Here is a 21,020-nt window from a genome sequence, read left to right as displayed (position 1 = left end):
CATACTACCCACCCAGGCATGAAAAGGGTATCATCATAGTGCAGAGTCTTATAAGAATTTCTGTCCAGGGTTAGATAGTAGTAGTGTGCAAAGGTAAAGTTCCACTTTTGTTGTACATTTACTCGTACAGTGTAACTAACTGTACTACCAGTAACCTTACAATAGTAACTTTGTGAGTAGTAACTAAGTAGTAGTAGCTTCTTTTAAAATATTAGGAGTTACTACTTGAAAAATTACTAGACTTAAAGCTACTGATGGAAAAAGTACTAGTCATATACCTATACTGCAAGAGTAAAGTAATACTAAAAGTGTAACTTTATCTTTGTGAATCAGTCCCCGTGTGGCTTACGAAATCTATTTATCATGAACCGTCTCCTGAGTCCTGACTTCTTTGACTTGAGGTTTTTGTAAGCTTAGTTTTATTTTTTTAATAAATGAAATGCTAGCTTCCCAAATGGTTAGCTAGTTGGTGTTTGTTTGTCATTTCTGTGATGGTGGTCTCAGTCTTGGATTGTCCACTAACTGTGCTTTCTTTCAGTCTAGTTGCCCGAGATGGGTAATCCTTATTAATAATACTACAGTTGGAGTTCACCTAGCAAACATCATTCAGAACAGGTGGGACCTCATTTTGTGATGTCTTCGCTGTTAGCGCTAGTCCACTACCACCTGTATTAAGAAGACCATTTGGGAAATGCTGCAAAAAGGTTTGGAAAGATTGAGAGAGCTAGCAGACGTTGCTTAATCTGTTCAGGTATGAAGTTAAGAATGTTATACTGTAGTTGTTCACAGAAAGGAGAGATAGTGATTTTTGTGTATGTTGCATTAATGGTTGATAGTTACAGAGGGTAGGACAAGGGCAAGAACTAGTATAAAGTACAACTGATAGGTGGCTAGATGCTGCAAACCATCAAGTAGTTACGTTAACATATAGTCAGTTTTCCAGTCCCACTCTGGTAGAGGGGTATACTAGATTGAAGGAAGAGATAAGTAACCTACTAAAGAATAAGTACATGGCAAAATCCGTCAGGTAGAGAAAGTCTAGGGGGAAAGTGGATGGACGGTATAATGAGTGATAATTTCAGAGGAGATCTTCTAATTTTGCTCTTGTCACTAGATCACAATGCAACATTAGCAATGGGAAGACAGATACTAAAGATAAATAGACTCATTTATTTTGCTGGTAAACCACATCCCCCCATCCACAACAGGCCAACCCCCTTCCCCAAGCTAAACCACGGAAATGTCAGAAAAATGTGAATGTCCCTTTCCCCAACTGCCCTTCCCAAACCCTCCTCCTGCAATAGTCCCTCCCACCCAAAAACAAAAGAACAGTTATATTTTTGAATCTTTGAGGGCATCAAGTTCCTGCCTCATCCTGGGCATTTCTCAGGCCATGTTTTGCTGGCCCCACTTGATGTGTGCCAGCTCACCAACAATTTGTTGGAAGGGGCAGTGATTGGAAAACTGGGAGAGTGGCTCCGGTGGTCCAAGTGTCAGTCCCATTGCCAGATGGAAGCAGGCCTGGCTGGTGGCCCAAAGACGTAGAGGCTCTGGCCTCCTACTCCATGACCACCAGCTGGCCTTACTCCATAGCTATGGCCTCCAACTTCTGGCACAGAAGCCGAGTGGCTATCTCCCACCAGTTTTGATTACCCATTTCAGCTGCAGTAGCTAAATCAAGAAAGAAAAAAAACGTGAATTTTAATGTTCAGCAAAAACTCTTGTTTATACTATAGTAGCATAGTGGGTTGCAGAGATGTACTGGTCCCAAAGGATATTGGAATTTGTTATGTGATTTAGTCACAGGTCCAAGTTTTTCCCACACATGCACCAGGTAATGCACTTGCACTGACCGTAAGCCAGACCACCAACATAATCAAAAAGTGATTTTAGTTGAAAGAATTTCATAGAGTGAAACTGAACAGACACTTTATGAGTGTTAATAAATTAATTAGTGGGCAATAATGAGTAAGACAAAAGTGCTGACTGTCCTGCTACTCTTCAGCCTGTTTCTGGGGCAGCTGTAAAGGCATGTTATTAACTTATCATAAACTCCTGCTCTTCTCCTTCTCCCTCTTCAGTTTTACCCTGAGTCCAAACTTAAGGACTGATAGAGTATGACAGATGGGATACTTTGTCACACTTGTGATGGATATTCCGCTGTATTACAGTAGACAGGGCAAACAAGATAAATGATGCACTGCAGTACAGTGAATAGGATATTTTGTTTATCATGTTTTTCACAGAGTAGCCCATCTACTAAACTCCAAATCAGGCCATTAGTCCCACATTATACCCCTCTACCACAATTTATTTTTCAACAAATACCTTCACTTGGCAGTGGGAAAATTAGTCTATCATAAGAAAAGTTGTAGGTATCGGGCTAGGTAGAAGTTTAGCTATGGAATGGGTGGGTGTCACTGATTATGTACTATGCTTTTAATTTGTCACACGTTAACAGAAGGAAAAACCTGGACCAGTAAATCTGTAATCGAAGCCATGAAATAAGTCACTTAGGCAGAAAAATGTGGCATGTCCTGAAATGGAACTTACATTTTTGTGTAGGCTGGGGAAGAATTAATGATGAGCTGAAATAACAGAGTAGGCATTTGTAAACACACCTTGTATTTGGATTGTATGCACTGCAGACATTGTGCTGTGCTGTTAGCTGAAGCAAACCAACGTTTTGCCTCATACACTGCAGTGCAAAATTAAACTGCACTGCAGTTTTAGGTGGCAAAATGCCATGGGCAGGGAGGTGAAGAACGGGATAGCTTAACAAATACAGTAATGTCAGTGAGAAAGCAAGGTCATTTACCACCTCCCTCGACCTGGGCCTTCTACAGCTGACTGTTGCTGGTGGCAACACTGGTGGACTGTGAGCCTAGACAAAAACATAATCCACCCATTTTAGATAGCAGATTAACCACCTTATTATTTTACACAACAACACCTCACTAAAGTTAGGTTAGCTATCAGCTGTTGAAAGTGTCACTTTGGGAAGTTTGGTTGAAAACATTCTAAAATCCCAGTAGTCAACCAAAATATTTCTCCTAATGGAGAGATAAAGCTACAAACAGATAGGAAGGATACACACTGAAGAGGTGGAAGGGAATGCAAAGCACATACAGGCTCTCATTGTGACATTGGTGGTAAATCCGACTTACCACCATGACGACTGCCGCCAACATACCGCCGCCACCGGGGATATCTGCTTACCACATTATGACACACACATAACAATCCATCACTATACAGCCGCACACAAAAGTCCGCCAGCCCAAAGGTCAGTAATAAACTGGCGGTAGCAAAACCCACACTGTTACACCAACCGAAGTACTCCCACAACATTATGACCCACAAATCACCATGGCGGACATTTAATGGCGGTAAACCATTGGCGGTACATACCAGCACGCTCAAAATACACACACTCAAACAAAACACCACCACACTGGACGATTCAAACTAAACACACCTGACACCCATACACACACCACACCCACACCACTTTAAACAGACACCCACATTACCCACAACCCCTTACGACTACAAACAATTGCACAAGACTGACACCACAAACACAGACAAGACCACAGCCACATACCACCATCACCTATACACCACCCAGGCAGCCCTCATCACACACCCCAACACATCATCCTATACACCTTACCGACACCACTCACACTACACTCATGGCACCACAACGACACCCCAGGTTTTCTGAGGAGAAGCTAAGGGTCGTGGGGGAGGAAATCATCCGGGTAGAGCCACAGCTATTTGGATCACAGGTGCAGCAGATATCCATTGCTAGGAAGATGGAGCTATGGCGGAGGATCGTGGACAGGGTCAACACCATGGGAGAGCATCCAAGAACAAGGGACAACATCAGGAAGAGGTGGAACGACCTACGGGGAAGGAATGTCCCATTGCAGCAAGACACCAACTCGCTGTACAGAGGACTGGCGGTGGACCCCCACCTCCTCCCCCACAAAAAACAACATGGAAGGAGCATGTCTTGGCAATCATGCAGCCTGAGGGCCTGGCAGGAGTAGGAGGAGGACTAGACTGTGGTAAGTCAACTCTTTACTACTTTCACCCCCTACCTGCATGCCATCACATACCCCCACCCTTTCTCTCACTCCCATCACTCCACCACATCCCACACACCCCACCATTACAACCCACTCATCCTAACGCAAAGCCCTGCATGCACCACCAATGCATGGACACCACTCACAGACCTGCATGGACACCTATCACTAAAGCATGCACACTAGCGGGAAACAGCTAGCCCACCAAATAAAAGCTCACACAAGCCAAAGCTGCCAGGGCAATAACAACCATAGAGGGCAACACACCCATGCACAAGATGTCACATGCAGAAACAATAACATTGCATTTACATCCCCACAGGTAACCCAGCCAATGTCACCGGTGAGGAGGTGCCAGCAACATCCATTCCCCCCCAGAAGAGGCCCACAGTGATAACAGCAGCTCCGGTCGCCTGGACCTGGATGACCAACCTGGCCCATCTGGGACCTCCGGACAGTCGGTTACCCAGACACACTTTCACATTACCACAGAGCCTCCCCCTTCAGAAAACACCAACACAGCACCCACGCAGCGGGCCAATACCTCTGTTCCCAGGACACATCAATCAGCAGTGTGTCCACCACTACAGGACCCCAGGCACCCCACAAAAACAGGACAATCAGGGCCCTGGGGTCAGTGGCAGTTGGCACACGGTTCAGGGGACAGAGACACAGGACAACAGGGAAGCTGGGAGGACTGCTGTGTGACAGGGGGAGGACAGGCCCAGGGAACCAAACCTCCAGGAGGCACTCACCGCGATCCTGGACCATATCAACATTCCCAGGCTATGCTGGGTTAGATCATGGACAAGATGCAGGAGAACATGCAGCTGCAGGAGGGAGAGTACCTGGGGATCAGGATGGACTTGAAGTCCATTACCACCACCCTGGTCTCCCTTGCAGGGGTGCTGGCAGACATGGCCAAGAGTATGAGGGAGGCAATGGCACACAAGCGGGCCCTTGACACTGGCCAGAACACTGAACAGCCCGCCTCCTCCGCTGCCGCTAGTGGACAGGAAGCCCCGCCACAGGTCCAACAGGCCACTAGCACCCCTCCCCCTGCAGAAGGAGAACCACCCTGCAAACATTCTCTGCGATCCAGGCAGAAGCCAGAGACTATTGCCAAGTCCCCTGCCAGGAAATAAGACTCTCCTGATTGTCACCCTTGTGTGCCACTCTGTCACCCTGTCCACCTTGAATTGTTATTGCTCCCCTTCCTATGCCCCCTTGGACACTGCATCTGTGATACAAACAGACTGGACCCTAACCAGGACTTTCCTCCATTATCACCCCAGCCCATTGTACTACACCCTCTTCTTCAGAGCTCTGCAAGAAACACACCTTGATAAAATACAAGTATGATGTATGTCAAATGATTTCAAAATGTATTCCTTTAACAGGGTTCAGACATTGCAATTCAACTGTACAGTAATGTTTACCTAGGAAAGACCTGTATTTGGATGCACTGAACACACCAGGGGCTATAGTGGGGCATCAACATCTGCAAAAAGAGATGCCAAAGGGTACAGTGAGTGGGAATAATAGTAGGAATCCACAGCCTGTCAGTGTCAATGTCACACATCAAACTGTCTATGAAATGTGAAATAACACTGTCTTACCTGTGTGTCATTGGAAGTATTGTCGAATGACTGCACTTCTGTTGTCCTCATTCTCATCCTCTGTCTCCTCATCTTTACTGTCCACAGGTTCCACTGCTGCCACACGGCCATCTCCAGCCTCCTGCTCCTTCAGAAAAGGTACATCTCTGCGCAAGGCAAGGATGTGCAACATACATCATGCCACGATGATCTGGCAGACCTTCTTGGGTGAGTAGCACAGGGATCCACCAGTTAGTTGGCGGCACCGCAACCTGGCCTTCAGGAGGCCAAAGGGCCTTCCAATAATCCTTCATGTGCCTCACTGTAGCGTTCTTCTGCCCTTGTCCTGGCATTCCTCACAGGGGTCAGTAGCCATGAGAGGTTGGGGTAACCAGAGCCACCTGAAAATATCGAGGTACAACTGTGAGCCACACACTCACCCTTAGGGCCCACACCTTACCCATACACCAACATCCACTTTGGGTGGGAACCAGGGCTTACCGATTATCTACACTCTGTGCCTCTGGAGTTGGGCCATCACATTTGGGATGCTGCTATTCCTCAGGATAAAGATGGGCTACTGGGCAGGGGTCTGTGGGTCTCAGGTAGGCTACAATTGGCGTTAGGTGTCCCTATCCATGGGCTGGTGACTAGCATTGTGACTGGTAGTGCATGGCGATTGTGGAGAAGTGTGGTGCAATGGTTAGAGCGGCAGACCCTGATACAGAGATCTGCCCTGGGACCAGGGTTCAATTCTTGTCTCGGCGGGTCTGGAGCTCAACTCACTTGGACCAGATAAGCCTTGCCTTGGTGCCTAATTTTATTAATGGGTCACACTCAGTAACTCTGGGCAATAGCTTGCTTAATCTCCATAACAGCCTTGACAGTGCTTGGATACCTGGCTTTACCCTGGGGGTTGCCCAGGTGTAGGTGCCACACAGGGAAATGCCAGGAGGCATTCCACCGTGGTATGTGTACAGTGCCTTGAGACCCTAATGGGTGAGTAGTGTGCTGTACAAGTGCAAAGTTTACAGTGCATCGCCTAATGCGTAGGGCTGTTCCCTGAGTGTGTTGTGTACTCCAACGGTGGTGTTGGTGCCAACATTGACCAAGTGTATCCTTTGTCTCTTCCCCCCCTTTTTGTTTTGTCACCCTGTCCTTCTGTGCATTAGCATCATCTGGCTTAGGAGCAGAGGCAACGGTGACGGAGGGAGCTGCATCCCACAGAACCCAGGAGGCCGAATCCACCGGCAGTGAGGACACCAGTGGGACAAAGGATGAGGGGAGAACCACGGCAGAGACTGGAGGGGATAGTTCTGACACGGACACCTCCTCCGATGGAAGCTCTCTGGTGGTGGCAGACACCTCTGTGCTCACCCCATCTACAGGTACAGCTGCCACCCCTGTGCCAGCACCGCCCTCCCAGCAGCCCCTCAGCGAGTTTCCCGTGCCCACTCACCCAGGAGGGTTGGCATTTCCTTCGCCCCAGGCACCTCAGGCCCTGCCCCAGTTATACCTGCTGCCCTGAGTGAGGAGGCTATTGACCTCCTGCGATCCATCTCTGTCAACCATTGTGAATGCCATCCCGGGGCTGGCAGCCCAAATGCAACAGTCCAATGCATTTCTGGAGGGCATTCACACTGGCTTGGCGGCCCAACAGAGATCAATCCAGGCTCTGGCCTCCTCTCTGATGGCAGCCATTGTCCCTGTTTCTACCCTCCCCCACAACTTCCTCTTCCCAATCCCATTCACCTCAACCCAAACCTATCCCAAGCACACAGTCAAAAGAACAGGCACCCAGAACAACACACAAGAGTGGACATGGCAAACACAAGCACCACACTTCATCCCATAGGCAGTCACACAAACACCATCCAGAAGCAGACATACCAACATCCACTGCCTCCACTGTGGCCCCCTCCTCCTCATCGCCCACCTTCCTCCCAGTAGTGTCTCCACTCACACCTGAATGCACTACATCCTCATCCACTACCTTTATCACCAGCACACGTATCAGTACACACCCCTAACTGGCAGTCACCACCCCCACATCCATGCATACGTCCCCGGTGTCCTCTACCACTGTGTCTGTGCCCCCTCCTCCCAGAGTACACAAACGCAAGCACTCAGCCATCCACTTCACAACAGCACCCAGCCCATGCACCTGCACCCAAACACAGTAAACTGATACCTCCTACCACCACTCCCTCTTCCTCCACTCCCTAACCATCTCCCACTTCCCGCTCCACTGTCCCTAAGAAGCTTTTCCTCGCCACCATTGACCTCTTCCCTAACCCTCTCCCCCGTCCCTCAAATCAGGCCAGGGTGGTCAAAACCCAAGCAAGCACCTCAGCTACCCAGTCCACAGGCACACTAGTGTCCCCAGCAACTCCAGGTGGGAAAGGATCCCGGCCACCAGCCAGTCAGACGGAAAGGGTGCCTACCCCAAGTGCTTCAAGGAAGGGCAAGGAGCCAGCCCTAGCTGCAGGAAGGAAGGGCAGCTGCAGGAAGGGCAAGGAGGCAGCCCCAGCTGCAGGAGGGAACAGCAAGGGGCCAGACCCAGCTGCAGCAGGGAAGGGCAAGGGGCCAGACCCAGCTGCAGGAAGGAAGGGCAAGGAGCCAGCCCCAGCTGCAGGATGGAAGGACAAGGGGCCTGCAACAGCAGGCAGTAGATACAAGGGGCCTGGTGCTGGGATTCAGTCGGAGCCACCACCAACAACCATGGTGTTGCAGCTGTCTGAGGCTGCAGGGGATGGGCTGGAGCCTCCCCCCACCACTACCAGCTCCACCATGAGTACCGTCACCAGCACCGCCACTAGCACCACCAGAGTGGGTAGCCGTCTGAGGCTGCAGGGGAGGAGCTGGAGCCTCCCCCTCACCACTACCAGCTCCACCAACTGCACCGCCACCAGCACCAACAGCAGCAGCACCAGTGGGCAGCTGTCCGAGGCTGCAGGGGATGGGCTGGAGCCTCCCTCCACCACCACCAGCTCCAACAGCAACACCGCCACCAGCACTACCACAGCACCGCCACCTGCCCCAGAGGGCAGCTGTCCGAGGCTGCAGTGGATGGGCTGGAGCCTCCCTCCACCGATGCCAGCTCCACCAGCAGCGCCACCACTGCCACCTCTGAGCAGCCATCACCACCGGCGGACATTATGTAGTCCTGCGTCCATGTGCTGTTGTGCAGCTTGGCCCCTGCAAATCCTGTGGGTATGACACCCAGCTGAGAGACTGTGACCTTGCACTCACCAGAATCAGCATCACAGGGCAGGATACCCCCTCCAGAACCAGTGGAGAAGCCTTGCCCCCTCTGGAACCCGTGGAGAAGCCTTCCACTCACCCCAACCTCCCCAGGATGAAGCTCACTGGGCATAATGCCCCCCTCCAGAACCAGTGGAGAAGCCTTCCACTTACCCCATCCTCCCCAGGATGAAACTCACTGGGCATGATGCCCCCTCCAGAACCAGTGGAGAAGCTATCCACTTGAGAGACTGTGGCCTATCACTCCCCAGGACCAAGCAAAGGGCATGTTGCCCCCTCCAGAGCATGTGGGCAAGTCACCCGAGGCTGCAGGATATGGGCTGGAGCCTCCCCCCACCACTACCAGCTCCACCAGCAACACCGCCACCAGCACTACCAGAGCACCACCACCTGCCCCAGTGGGCAGCCGTCCGAGGCTGCAGTGGATGGGCTGGAGCCTCCCTCTACCACTACCAGCTCCACCAGCAGGGCCATCACTGCCACCTCTGAGCAGCCATCACCACAGGCGGACAGTATGTAGTCCTACGTCCATGTGCTGTTGTGCGGCCTGGCCCCTGCAAATCCTGTGGGTATGACACCCAGCTGAGAGACTGTGACCTTGCACTCACCAAGATCTGCATCACAGGGCATGATGCCCCCTCCAGAACAAGTGGAGAAGCCTTCCACTAACCCCATCCTCCCCAAGATGATCTTCACTTGGCAGTATGCCCCCTCCAGACCCAGTGTAGAAGCCTTCCACTCACCCCATCCTCCCCAGGATAATGCTCACTGGGCACGATGCCCACTCCAGAACCCGTGGAGAAGCCTTCCACTCACCCCATCCTCCCCAGGATGAAGCTCACTGGGCACGATGCCCCCTCCAGAACCAGTGGAGAAGCCTTCCACTTACCCCATCCTCCCCAGGATGAAGCTCACTGGGCACGATGCCCCATCCAGAACCTGTGGAGAAGCTATCCACTTGAGAGACTGTGGCCTATCACTCCCCACGACCAAGCAAAGGGCATGTTGCCCCCTCCAGAGCATGTGGCAAGTCACCCACTTGAGAGACTGTGGCCTTGCACTCCCCAGGACCAAGCACAGGGCATGTTGCCCCATCCAAAATCAGTGGAGAAGCCATCGACTTGAGAGACTGTGGCCTTGCACTACCCAGGACAGAGCACAGGGCATGTTGCCCACTCCAGGACCAGTGGTTTTGTACCATCTTCCAGCTGAGGTGCCCCAATTCCCCATCCCCCTGAGGTGCCTGGCTATTTTCGACATGATGCCCCTGCAGTGTTCTCTCTGTGTTGTTGCAGGAGTGAGGTGGGGCCCTGGACTTTGTGATGTGGCCCTGTGGCCCACGAACATTGAGGACTCAGCAGTGTCCCTACATTTGTAAATATGTATATACTTTTTGATTTGGATGCACATATTTCTACTATATTTATCTTATTACACTCTTTGTACTCTATTGTATTTGTCCTTGCATTATTCCTGAGGGGGATGGGGGAATATGTTATGTTACTCCATCTGCTTGTGTGTATGGTGTTGGGGGTGGGGGTGTTGCATGTTGCATGTGTGTGTCACTCTCTTTTTCCTTCCCCCCCCGTTTGCTAGGCGGCAGTACTCACAGTGGTCGTTTTGTGCCGTCGTTGGTGTTCGTAGTGGAGCAGGACGTAAATCAACATTGGGAAGATGTGCAGCTCGGGCTCCATGGCGGCATGGTTACTCCCTGAGTCTCCACAGGTGGATCGTTTACCTTTGTGCAGTGTTTCTGCCAGGCTTTTGATGTCTTTGTTACCGCTCCGGAAAAGGTGGCAGATTGGCCTGTCATAATACAGTGGGCAGAGCATTGTCTTCCGCCTGGCTATAGGTAGTTACCGCCGTGGTACCTGTTCATTCCGCCCTGGCAGTCGATGTGTTAAAGTGGCTGTCTTTCTGGGCTGTTTCTGCCATGATCATAATGCCGCGGGTATTACCGCCGGCCTGTTGGCGGTATTAACGCCACTTTATCACCAACCGCCAGGGTTGTAATGAGGGCCATAGGGTTGGGTGGTATCTCATTACGGCCATGCCATTTATGGAAACTTCTAGTATAAGACAACATTGAGGGTCCATGGCCATTTGGTCCCTGTATTTTTTTACCATTGGCTCAGGAAAATCTTCTTAACCAACATGTTTTGTGATTTCCTAAAGCTTGTGATCCTCTTTATGTTACCAAAAATCTGTTCTCTTAACTATAGTACTACACCAGCCATGTAAAAAAGGGGCAATATACTACTATTATAATAGTGGCAGCCCTTAAATTAGCTCAAGTGAGCACCTAGCTCACAGTGAACAGAATCCTGGCATGTCCACTCCACTGCTACAGTCATACAACACCCTCTCAGTCAAGCAGGCACCATGGACCACTACTGTGGATACCAGGGCCCAGATTTGTCAAGGGTTTGTGTTGCCCTTGTGCCACAAAGGTAGCACAAGGGCAATGAAAACCCTTAAGTGATATTTACCAAGACATGCAAAGCTACCTTCCATAGCCCTGCATGACTTGGTATATCTGGCGCAACATAACAGGGCAGCTCAAGCTGCTTCCTTGTGTTACTGTGCACCGGGACGGCATTACATGGGTAGAGAGTCTGTATTTCCTAGCATCCACACATGCATTGTGGCGCATTCCCAATTTTTCTATCACTGGCAAACCTGGGAATGTGTCAAAATTCTTCCTATTACAGGTGAAGCAAGGGGAGGTTTCCTCTTTCTACATTTGTTACATTCTACTGCAACACACTTAGAAAAATGAAAAAGCCTCTAAGGCTTGTTTTGTGCAGGATGGTGTGCCTTCTGGCACAAAAACAATCCAGGGTGTAACCTAGGCACCCTTGAACCATGGCACAAGTGTGCCTGTGTTGGTTCTAAGCAGCATTAAATGCGACAACACAGAGAGAGTCCAGTATTCCATAAATTCCGTAAATATCTATGTAAATATCTATGTCTCATTCGTGTTCTCTCGTTTTGATGCAGAATGGTGAAGTAAATTGTCTTGCTGCCCTGTGGTGTGTGAAAGTTGAATAAATCTGGGCCCTAATGCACTTCACAAAGTGTATAGATAAAGCCTGGCATATTACATGCCCACTCCATTTGAAACAAAGATAGTGGACACAAGCATTCTCTGATGCAATAAGTGCATGCAATTTATTTCTGTAAGGGGAACACACTAACAATAAAAAATGCTTGACGGAACATGGTACCAGGTTCATGAATGAAATGTCCTTTTTTCACCAGAGAGCACATGTAAGATACATTTAGGCACTCATTACAACCCTGGTGGTCGGTGTTAAAGCGGCGGTAAGACCGACAACAGGCCGGCGGTAAAAAAAATTGAATCACGACCATGGCGAAAACTGCCAACACAGACAGACACTTTAACACTCCGACCGCCATGGCGGTAGAAAAAAACACCACGGCGGTAACCGCCAACAGACAGGCGGAACACAATGTACCGCCCACTGTATTACAAGGCACCAATCCGCCACCTTTTCCGGGGCAGTACCGACACCATCACAAGCACAGTGGAAACAGTCTTTGAAACGGAAACCACTCACCTCTCGACACCCAACGAGGAACCACGATGCCATGGAGCCCGAGTTACAGGTGCTACCAATGTTGGTTTACCTCCTCTTCAACCAAGAGCAGCAAAGACGGCAGTGACGGCCACGGTGAGTACTGCACCTAGCACACAGGGGAGGGGGAGGGGGAGGAAAGAGAGAGTGACACACACACACACAACACCCCCACCCTCACCCACAACACCATACACACAAATACATGCCACAACATTACATATACACCCCTTAACCCCCTGGAAGAACACAAGGACAAAATGAAATGATTGCAACAAGTGTAATCATTGAAAATTCAGATATGGAAACAGGTCTGTAACAGATCATTATATACAAATATGTACAGCAACTACACAAGTCCGGATAGTGTTCCAATCATTGTCTGTGGACCGGTGGTCCCAAAATGCATGGGCGAAGCCCACAAATGATACCTGCCTCTAAACAGAGAGGACACTGCTGGGGCATCAGGTCGAAAAAAAACAGGCACCTCAGGGGGAAGGGGAGGGGAGCACCTCAGCCGGATGAAGGGACGATGCCACTGCTCTACGAGGGGGCTCCATGCCCCCTGCTTGGTCCTGGGGAGTGCTAAGCCACAGTCTCACAAGTCTCTCAAGTGGGTGGTTTGCCCACTGCTTTATCCTGAGGAGTGCAAAGCCACAATCTCACAAGTCTCTCAAGTGGGTGGTTTGCCCACTGATTTATCCTGGATTGTGCAAAGCCACAGTCTCACAAGTCTCTCAAGTGGGTGGTTTGCCCACTGCTTTATCCTAGGGAGTGCAACGCCACAGTCTCACAAGTCTCTCAAGTGAGTGGTTTGCCCACTGCTTTATCCTGGGGAGTGCAAACCCACAGTCTCTCAAGTGTGTGACATGTTCCACTGGTTCTGGATCGGGCTTGGTGCCCAGAGTGCTTCATCCTGCCAAGGACTTGGGCAGTGGATTCATTTCCCAACTGGTTCTGGAGGGGGCTTGGTGCCCAGACTGCTTCATCCTGCCAAGGACTGGGGTAGTGGATGCAGTTCTCCACTGTTCTGGAGGGGGCTTAGTGCCCAGAGTGCTGCACATGCTGTGTGGCAGGTCCCATTCCCTCACCTGGGTGTGTATGCCACGAGATTGCCTGGGAACAGGTAGCATGATACTCCATGGAGTCAGAGACACACTCCACCCTGCTGCGACTCTGCCTGCCAACTGCTGGTACTAACAGTGCTGGTTGTGGTGCCTCATGTACGCTGTGCAGGGTCCAGGACGTCTCCTGCAGCCTCGGCCTGCTGCACACTGGTAATGTTGTCCATGTCGGCTGTGGTGGCACTGTCTGTGCATGTCGCTGGGCTGGTGGCTGTGGTTGAGGCAGTGTCTGTGGCAGAGATGTTGCCAGTGGTGCATGTGTCAGCACCTGTGGAGGGAGACAGCAGGATGTCTCCTGCAGCCTCAGACGGCTGCCCACTGGGGATGATGCTGGGGCTATTGCTAAGGCAGCAGATGGCGGGGCAGGTGGCGGTGGTTGCGGCGGAGTCCACAGCCGTACAGGTTGCTGTTCTGTTTGCCAGAAGGGCTGACACCAGTCCCTCAGCCGGAGGCTCTGTGCCCTGTGCTGACTTCCCTTTAGCCTTGTGTCCCTTCCCCACCTTGGAAGTTGCTGCTGGGACCTTGGCACTGTTCCATTTTGGCTTGGGGGAGGCCTTGCTGGGTGGTTGGCGGGGCTTTTCCCTACGGCATGTGGGCCCCTTCTTTACCTTGGCAGGTGGTGGAATGGGCTGATCAATGGCCTCGCTAGGTGGCACACTGGCAGCCCTCATGAGTGCCGCCCACGATGTTACAGGACTGTATCTTGATGAATGATCAACCCTGAGGCCAACTGTGCCTACAAATAAAGACACTTTCCACAACATTTTCGGGATCTTCATGTTCTTGTTATCTCCAACTAAACTACACCTCCAGGGATATAAATCCTTGCTACGTTATTGGACTATTCATTTCTGTGTGCTGTGGTCACATTGTCTCTGAAGTTACAGGACTTGCAGGGACCACTGTGCTGGAGGATTTGGTGGCTGAGGTGCTGGGCTGGGATCTGGCCATTCTGGCCCTAGGGGAAGGATGGGGGGGGTGTAGGGAAGAGGTCAATGTTAGCCAGGAAAAGATTTTTAGACACACTGGGACGGGAAGATGGAGGGGGTTTGGGAGTGGAGGAAGAGGTAGTGGTTGTAGGAGGTGTACGTCTGCTGAATTTGGGTGAAGGTGCATGGGCCGGAGGCTGTTGTGAGGTGGATGGCTGTTGAGTGGGTGTGTGCCTGCATTTTTGTATTTTGGGAGGCGGGCTCACAGACACACTGGGAGAGGACACAGGGGATATGTGCATGTTAGGGAGGTGGTGATTGCACGTGAGCGGTGTGTGGTGATGGGCATGCTGGTGATGGAGGTAGTGGCTGAGGATGTAGTGCATGCAGGTGTGAGTGGCGATGCTACTGGGAGGGAGGAGGAGGACGTGGAGGAGGGGGACACAGTGGAGGCAGTGGAGGTTGGTGTGTCTGCATGGGAATGGTGCTTGTGTGAGTGCCTGTGGGATGTGTAGTGCTTATGTTTGCCATGTCCACTCTTGTGTGTTGATGAGTGTGCATGCTGGTCTAATGGTGTGTTTGGGATAGGCTGCGGTACAGGGGATTGGGTCAGGGAAGTGGAAGTTGGAGGGGGAGGCTGGACACAGGGACAATGGCTGCCATCAGTGCTGAGGCCAGAGCCTGAAAGGCTCTCTGTGCCAGAATGAATGCCCTCCAGGTATGCATGTGTTTGCTGCAAATGCCTCTCGACACCCTGGATGGCATTCAAAATGGTTGATTGCCCAACAGTGAGGGATCTCAGGAGGTCAATAGCCTCCTCACTGAGGGCAGCAGGACTGACTGGGGCAGTCTCTGGGTACCACCAGATTGATTTACTGAGTGCAGAATGGATAGAATCATACGAGTGTACAATTTTTCCCTTCAAGATGGCGCCCACACGGAGGTTCTGTACCAGTCTTCTGTTTTTTTCCGATGTACAAATAGTTATTGTATACGCGGTATAAGGGATTGACCTGGGGGTTTCAGCGTCCTTAATATTTATACTTACTGACGCCACGAGACACTGGGACTCTTGTCCTCTCTATTATTTCATACAAAGGTAAGCTGAGTGATCAGAGAATTGGTTTTACTATTACATATGGGGAGCGTATAGGGTGACTTGAGGGCAATTACGATGAGAAATGACTTTTTTCTAACTACGTGTTTTTTAATGGCAGATATGGTGTTCACTCACCGTTAGGGACACATATGAGATTGATCGGAGTACTTTCCTGTCTTAGGTTGCTACTTATGTATATTCATATCACTAGGTGTGTTATCTTTGATTGTAATAATTCACTTTTTTTTGACAGACTGACAAACATGTCAGACGGAATTTGTTCACTGTTTATTTTGGCCCTTTTTAGATTGAATCAATGCTTAAAATTTCAAGAGAAGGAGAAAGAAAACACTAATTTAGATTGTTCTTCTTGGTAATCTCATGTAAGGTATGTAGGGTGCGATCATAGTTGATTATAGGGTTTCTAGAATTTCACTTTGGGTGCTGGTGTGTTTTTCCTCGCTTTATCACTCTTGAATATGGGTTTGTCTTCTTTTTGATTTACTTGGGCGTCATTTCCCATATACATACATATGCTCAGAATCATGGCTTGCACAATGCTCTTCGCCCTTAAACATTTCACTAAGGAGTTTTTTTATCTATTTGAATTATTTTGTGAAAGCTGTTAATTTTGAATTTAATTGTTTGTGGCTTCATGTGTAATTAGAAATCAAAGTGTTTGTGTTGTTTTTTCCAATTTCAAATTTCTCACGAATTGTAACGTACAAAATTAAGTTTGGCACTAAAGTCACATGGTTGGAAATTTTGGGTATTTTAAATTTCTGACTATAATCGTGGTCATGACTTGAATTCTTACAGCCCTGATGAAGTCCATGAGAGCAAATCCTCTCACAGGATGAAACACGTGTTGGCTGTTGGCTGCTGCTGTAATCGGACATCATATTCCAAGAATAAATGGACAAAATCTGTGATTATTCTAGTCGGTCTTATGCTTAAGGACTGTGAACAAGACACCAAAATAAGGACACAAGGACAAATGTATTTGTGATTCACGAGTGCCCTGACATCTGTTTTCACTTGTTTGTTTCTTTACAGAAACCCAGGAGGTGTGGGGGGATCCTCCTGTCAGGAGCACCGTGTATATATTTATGTATCACATTACCTATGGTGATTAACTGTGAGCGCTGACTCCTATGACTATCCTCCTTTTTGTTGTCTTTTCCTAAATATTGCATTGATATTATCAATGATCTTATCAAAGATGTCATGAGTGCTGTAATTTGTGGGATAATTAGCAGTGCATGGTGAGGGTGTGAGTTATAGTTACCTTGGGCATGAGTGGGCACCATGTGCTTGTCTTGTGAGGTGAAGGGGGATAGGCAGACTTTCTGAGTACACTCTGTGAGGAAGGATGCCATCCATCTGAGCACATCATCAGTTATTCCACTGAGGTGCAGAGTGGGTGGTGGGAAAGCGTGTCAAAGGTGGTAAAGAGATGAAGCAAGATAAGGGCGGTGATTCTTCTCTGTCGAGCAGGGCACGGATGTCATTTGTTGCAGTGATCAGAGCTTCCTTGGCGACGTGGTTGGTTCTAAATACTGATTGGGAAGGGTCTAGTAGGCTGTTTCTCTCCAGATGCTAAGCAAGTTTGAGGTTGAAAGCCTTCTCCAGGACCTTGGCGGGGAGTGGACGCAGTGAGATGGGTCTGAAATACTGAAGCTCTTTGGCTTCTGCCAAGGCTTCTTGAGGAGGGGTCTGACCTTGGCGTGTTTCCTGGCATAGAGAAAGTTGGCTGTGGTTGGTGAGGCATTGATGATGGTGATGAGTTGGCAGCTGAGCTCATATCTTCTGAGGTTGAAGAGTTGGTGGGGGCAGTGGTGCTCTGGAGTGCATAGAACTCATGAGGGCGGTTGTGCCTGATGCGCTGAGTTGTTTCCAGGCATTGAGCAGATGGTTGGTTGTGGTGGTTGATTGGACGATGGCGGCGTTCGAGGTTTGGGGATCAAAGTTCTTGTAGATGGTTCCTAATTTGTTGGAGAAATGGTCTGTGAGGGTGTCACAGAGCTTCTGTGATGCAGGGATTGAGTTTTCAATTGCTGCAGGCAGGTGAACTCTTTGACAATGATGAAGAGTTCCTTGGTTCAGTTGGCACAGGTATTAATTCAGATGCCAGGGCCTCCCTCTTTGCTGCTCTGATCTGTCAGTAGTATTTGTTGAGGACTGTTTTGAAAGTGGCTGTGTTGATTTTGTTCCTGCTGGTGAGCCATCTTCTTTCAAGTTGTTAGCTTCTGCTTTTCATCTTGCTGAATTCTGGGGTGTACCAGTTAGCTTGTTTTGGCTGGTCTGTGCATTTGGCTGGTTCAGCGTTGATTATCCAGTTGTTGAAGTTCTGTACTAAGTGGTCCATATTGGTGGGGCTATTGGGATGTGTAGCACTGAAGGTGGCAGTCCATTGTTGCCGAGAGACCTTGGTCTAGCAGGGGAAGGGCATGCTGTGGTAGTTGGGGACAGAGCTGTAATGTCTAGTGATGGTGAAGTGTACGATGAAGTGGTCTGACCAGGTGAGGTCTGAGGTGTGAGTGTACCTGATTCTGTTGCTAGGCATGAAAATGGGGTCCAGCATGTGTCCTGCTTTATGCCTGGGGTCTGTGACTAGCTTCTTGAGGCCGATGTTGTCCAGTCTTTCCAAAGAGGTCGGTGGGGTCCTCTAGGTGGAAGTGGAGGTCTTCCAGAAAGATGTAGTATTCAAATTTGATTTCGAGAGGAGTGATGAATTCCGCTATGGCGTTGCTGATGACAGTCCATGGTCCTGGCAGTCTGTAGACAAGGGGGCCTTTGATGGTGGTGCTATTGTCGGTGTAGAGCTGGAAGTTTATGTGTTCCGTGATAGGCATTGTCTGGTCGCCGGTGATGGTGCAGGTAATCAACTCCTTGCGTATGACAGCGATGTTGCCTCCATGTTTGTTGGTGCGGTCATGGTATTTCATCTTGAATCCAGGTTTCAGTGATGAAGGTTGTGTCAGGGTGAGGGTGAAGATGGTGTCCCGGATTTTGATGCCATTCTTGCAGAGGGGTCTGGCATTGAGTTGATCCGGTAGGGTCTTGGCTAGTGCTGACAGCAATGTGTGGAATGCAGAGAGGGTGCTCAGTCCTGCAGTGGAGGTGAAGCAGCAGTGGAGAAACATGAATGGTCCTGCTGTTGAGTGGGGAGATGCAAGGGAACAGATATAATTCCAACTGGGGTCTAGAGTGCGAAGATCAGCAGCTTAGTACCTGTGGGAGTCCAGAAGGCCAAGGTTTCTGGTGCTGAGTGTGGTCCAGACACGGATGGGTGCAGACGGGCGCATATAGGAGCAGGGAGGTACAGATAGGGTTGCCTTTGGCACACCTTCTGTGCACCAGCAGCATGTCTGCTGCATGCCCATGCTATGGCCTCCATTAAATAGGTCCTGAGATGGGGTAGGGGCCTGGGGTGGCAGGAAAGCCGGAGAGCAGGAAAACTAGGAGCGGGAGAGCGAGAGAGGGGGCAATCCAAAGAGGGAGTCCAGGCTCCTGGGGGCAGCATGTCTTGCTACTGCACCAGGGCAAGAGGCAGAGCCTAGGCATAGAGCCAGGTGCTGACTGCTGCTGGGTGAGGTCAGGTCAGGTAGGCCTGTGGTCGCTGGCAGCAGTCAGTGAGAGCTGGTCAGGACCTCATTAGGCTCAGGACCTTATTATGTCATTACAAACCTCAAAAGGTTTTCTTTCTATTGTTACCTTAGAATATTTTTGGTAATACTATGTATGGATAGCATCATGTCTGAATAATTTGCTTTCATGATTTGTAGCCATAAAAAAGTAACCACATCCTTTTTGACATATAGGCTTTCATTATGACCCTGGCAGTGAGTGATAAAGTGGTGGTAAGTTCCGCCAAATTATGACCATGGCGGTGATAACCCCATAGACAGCCAATGTACCACACCAACCGCCAGGGCATAAACAACACTCACCACGGCGGTAGCCATCAACAGCCAGGCGGAAGACAAACCATATTATGACACAGAAAACCCCCACCTTTTCTGGGGCAGTACCAACGCCAACAAAAGCCTGGTGGAAACAGAACTCAGAAGTGAAAGGCCTCACCATTGGAGACACAGGGAAGAACCACGCCGCCATGGAACCCGAACTGCAAGTTTTCCCGATGATCTTCTACATAATGCTCCACCTGGAACACCAACACTGACGAAGACAACAACAGTGAGTACTGCTGCCTAGCACACAAGTGAGGGTAGGAGGAAAACGAGAGTGACACACACATGCACAACACACACCCGACATACACACGCCATATACACAACCAGCTGCACACGTAAACCAATGGTACAGGACACACAGCATAATAAAACATGGACCAGATTGCTGAAGTATTGACAATGTATTAGCATAGCAAAACCCACCACTCTCACCAAATATATTTACAGATGTACATAAAGGGCAATGCCCAGTCCAAAGTCATAAGGGTACACATGGCCACAGGGCAACGTCCAAGGCCCAACCTGTATCCTGACACACCCGTAGAGACCACAGCAGGTGCATAATTTTGCAAGTGGGAAGGCACCTCAGGGGGACTGGGAGGGCACCTCAGCCAAATATGAGAACTCCCTTACTGGTTCTGGAGGGGGCTCCATGCCCATTGCTCTGTCCTGGGAAGTGCAAGGCCACAGTCTCTGGAGTGGGTGACTTCCCCACTGGTTGTGGGGGGGCAACATGCCCATTGCTCTGTCCTGGGGAGTGCAAGCTGCAGTCTCTGGAGTGTGTGACTTCCCCACTGGTTCTGGAGGGGGGCAACATGCCAATTGCTCTGTCCTGGGGAGTGCAAGGCCACAGTCTCTGGAGTGGGTGACTTCCCCACTGGTTCTGGAAGGGGCTCCATGCCCATTGCTCTGTCCTGGGGAGTGCAAGGCCACAGTCTCTGGAGTGGGTGACTTCCCCACTGGTTGTGGAGGGGGCAACTCGCACAGCAGCCCCTGGAGTGTGGCCTACATGACATCCGCAGGTGTTTGACAGCTGCACTGCTGTGGTGGATAGAGGAGCCTCCTGTGCAGCCTCTGCACTCTCTGATGGCTGCACTGTAGTGGTGGATGGAGGAACCTCCTGGGCAACATCTGCACTATCTGATGGCTGCACTGTGATGGTGGATGGAAGAGCCTACTGGGCAGCCTCTACACTCTCTGATGGCTCCTCTGTGGTCGTGGATTGAGGAGCCTCCTGGGCTGCCTCTGCAGTGTCTGATGGCTGCACTGTGGTGGTGGATGGAGGAGCCTCCTGGGCAGCCTCTGTACTCTCTGATGACTGCACTGTGATGGT

The 21,020-nt window shown here is 50.1% G+C and overlaps 1 protein-coding gene across 1 annotated transcript in view; it reads right to left on the bottom strand.

Annotated features, from left to right (window-relative positions):
• The window catches only part of LOC138246923 (vomeronasal type-2 receptor 26-like), a 471,463-nt gene that overhangs the window by 210,706 nt on the left and 239,737 nt on the right, over positions 1-21,020 (bottom strand). Inside the window, exon 6 of the mRNA XM_069201670.1 lies at positions 18,311-18,822. Coding sequence (XP_069057771.1) covers positions 18,311-18,822 — 512 coding nt within the window. The remainder of the gene's footprint in view (positions 1-18,310; positions 18,823-21,020) is intronic.

This window comes from Pleurodeles waltl, chromosome 7 (assembly GCF_031143425.1).
Source record: "Pleurodeles waltl isolate 20211129_DDA chromosome 7, aPleWal1.hap1.20221129, whole genome shotgun sequence".
Classification (NCBI taxonomy): domain Eukaryota; kingdom Metazoa; phylum Chordata; class Amphibia; order Caudata; family Salamandridae; genus Pleurodeles; species Pleurodeles waltl.
The sequence above is the reverse complement of the archived record's forward strand: the minus strand, read 5'-3'. Positions and strand labels throughout refer to the sequence as shown.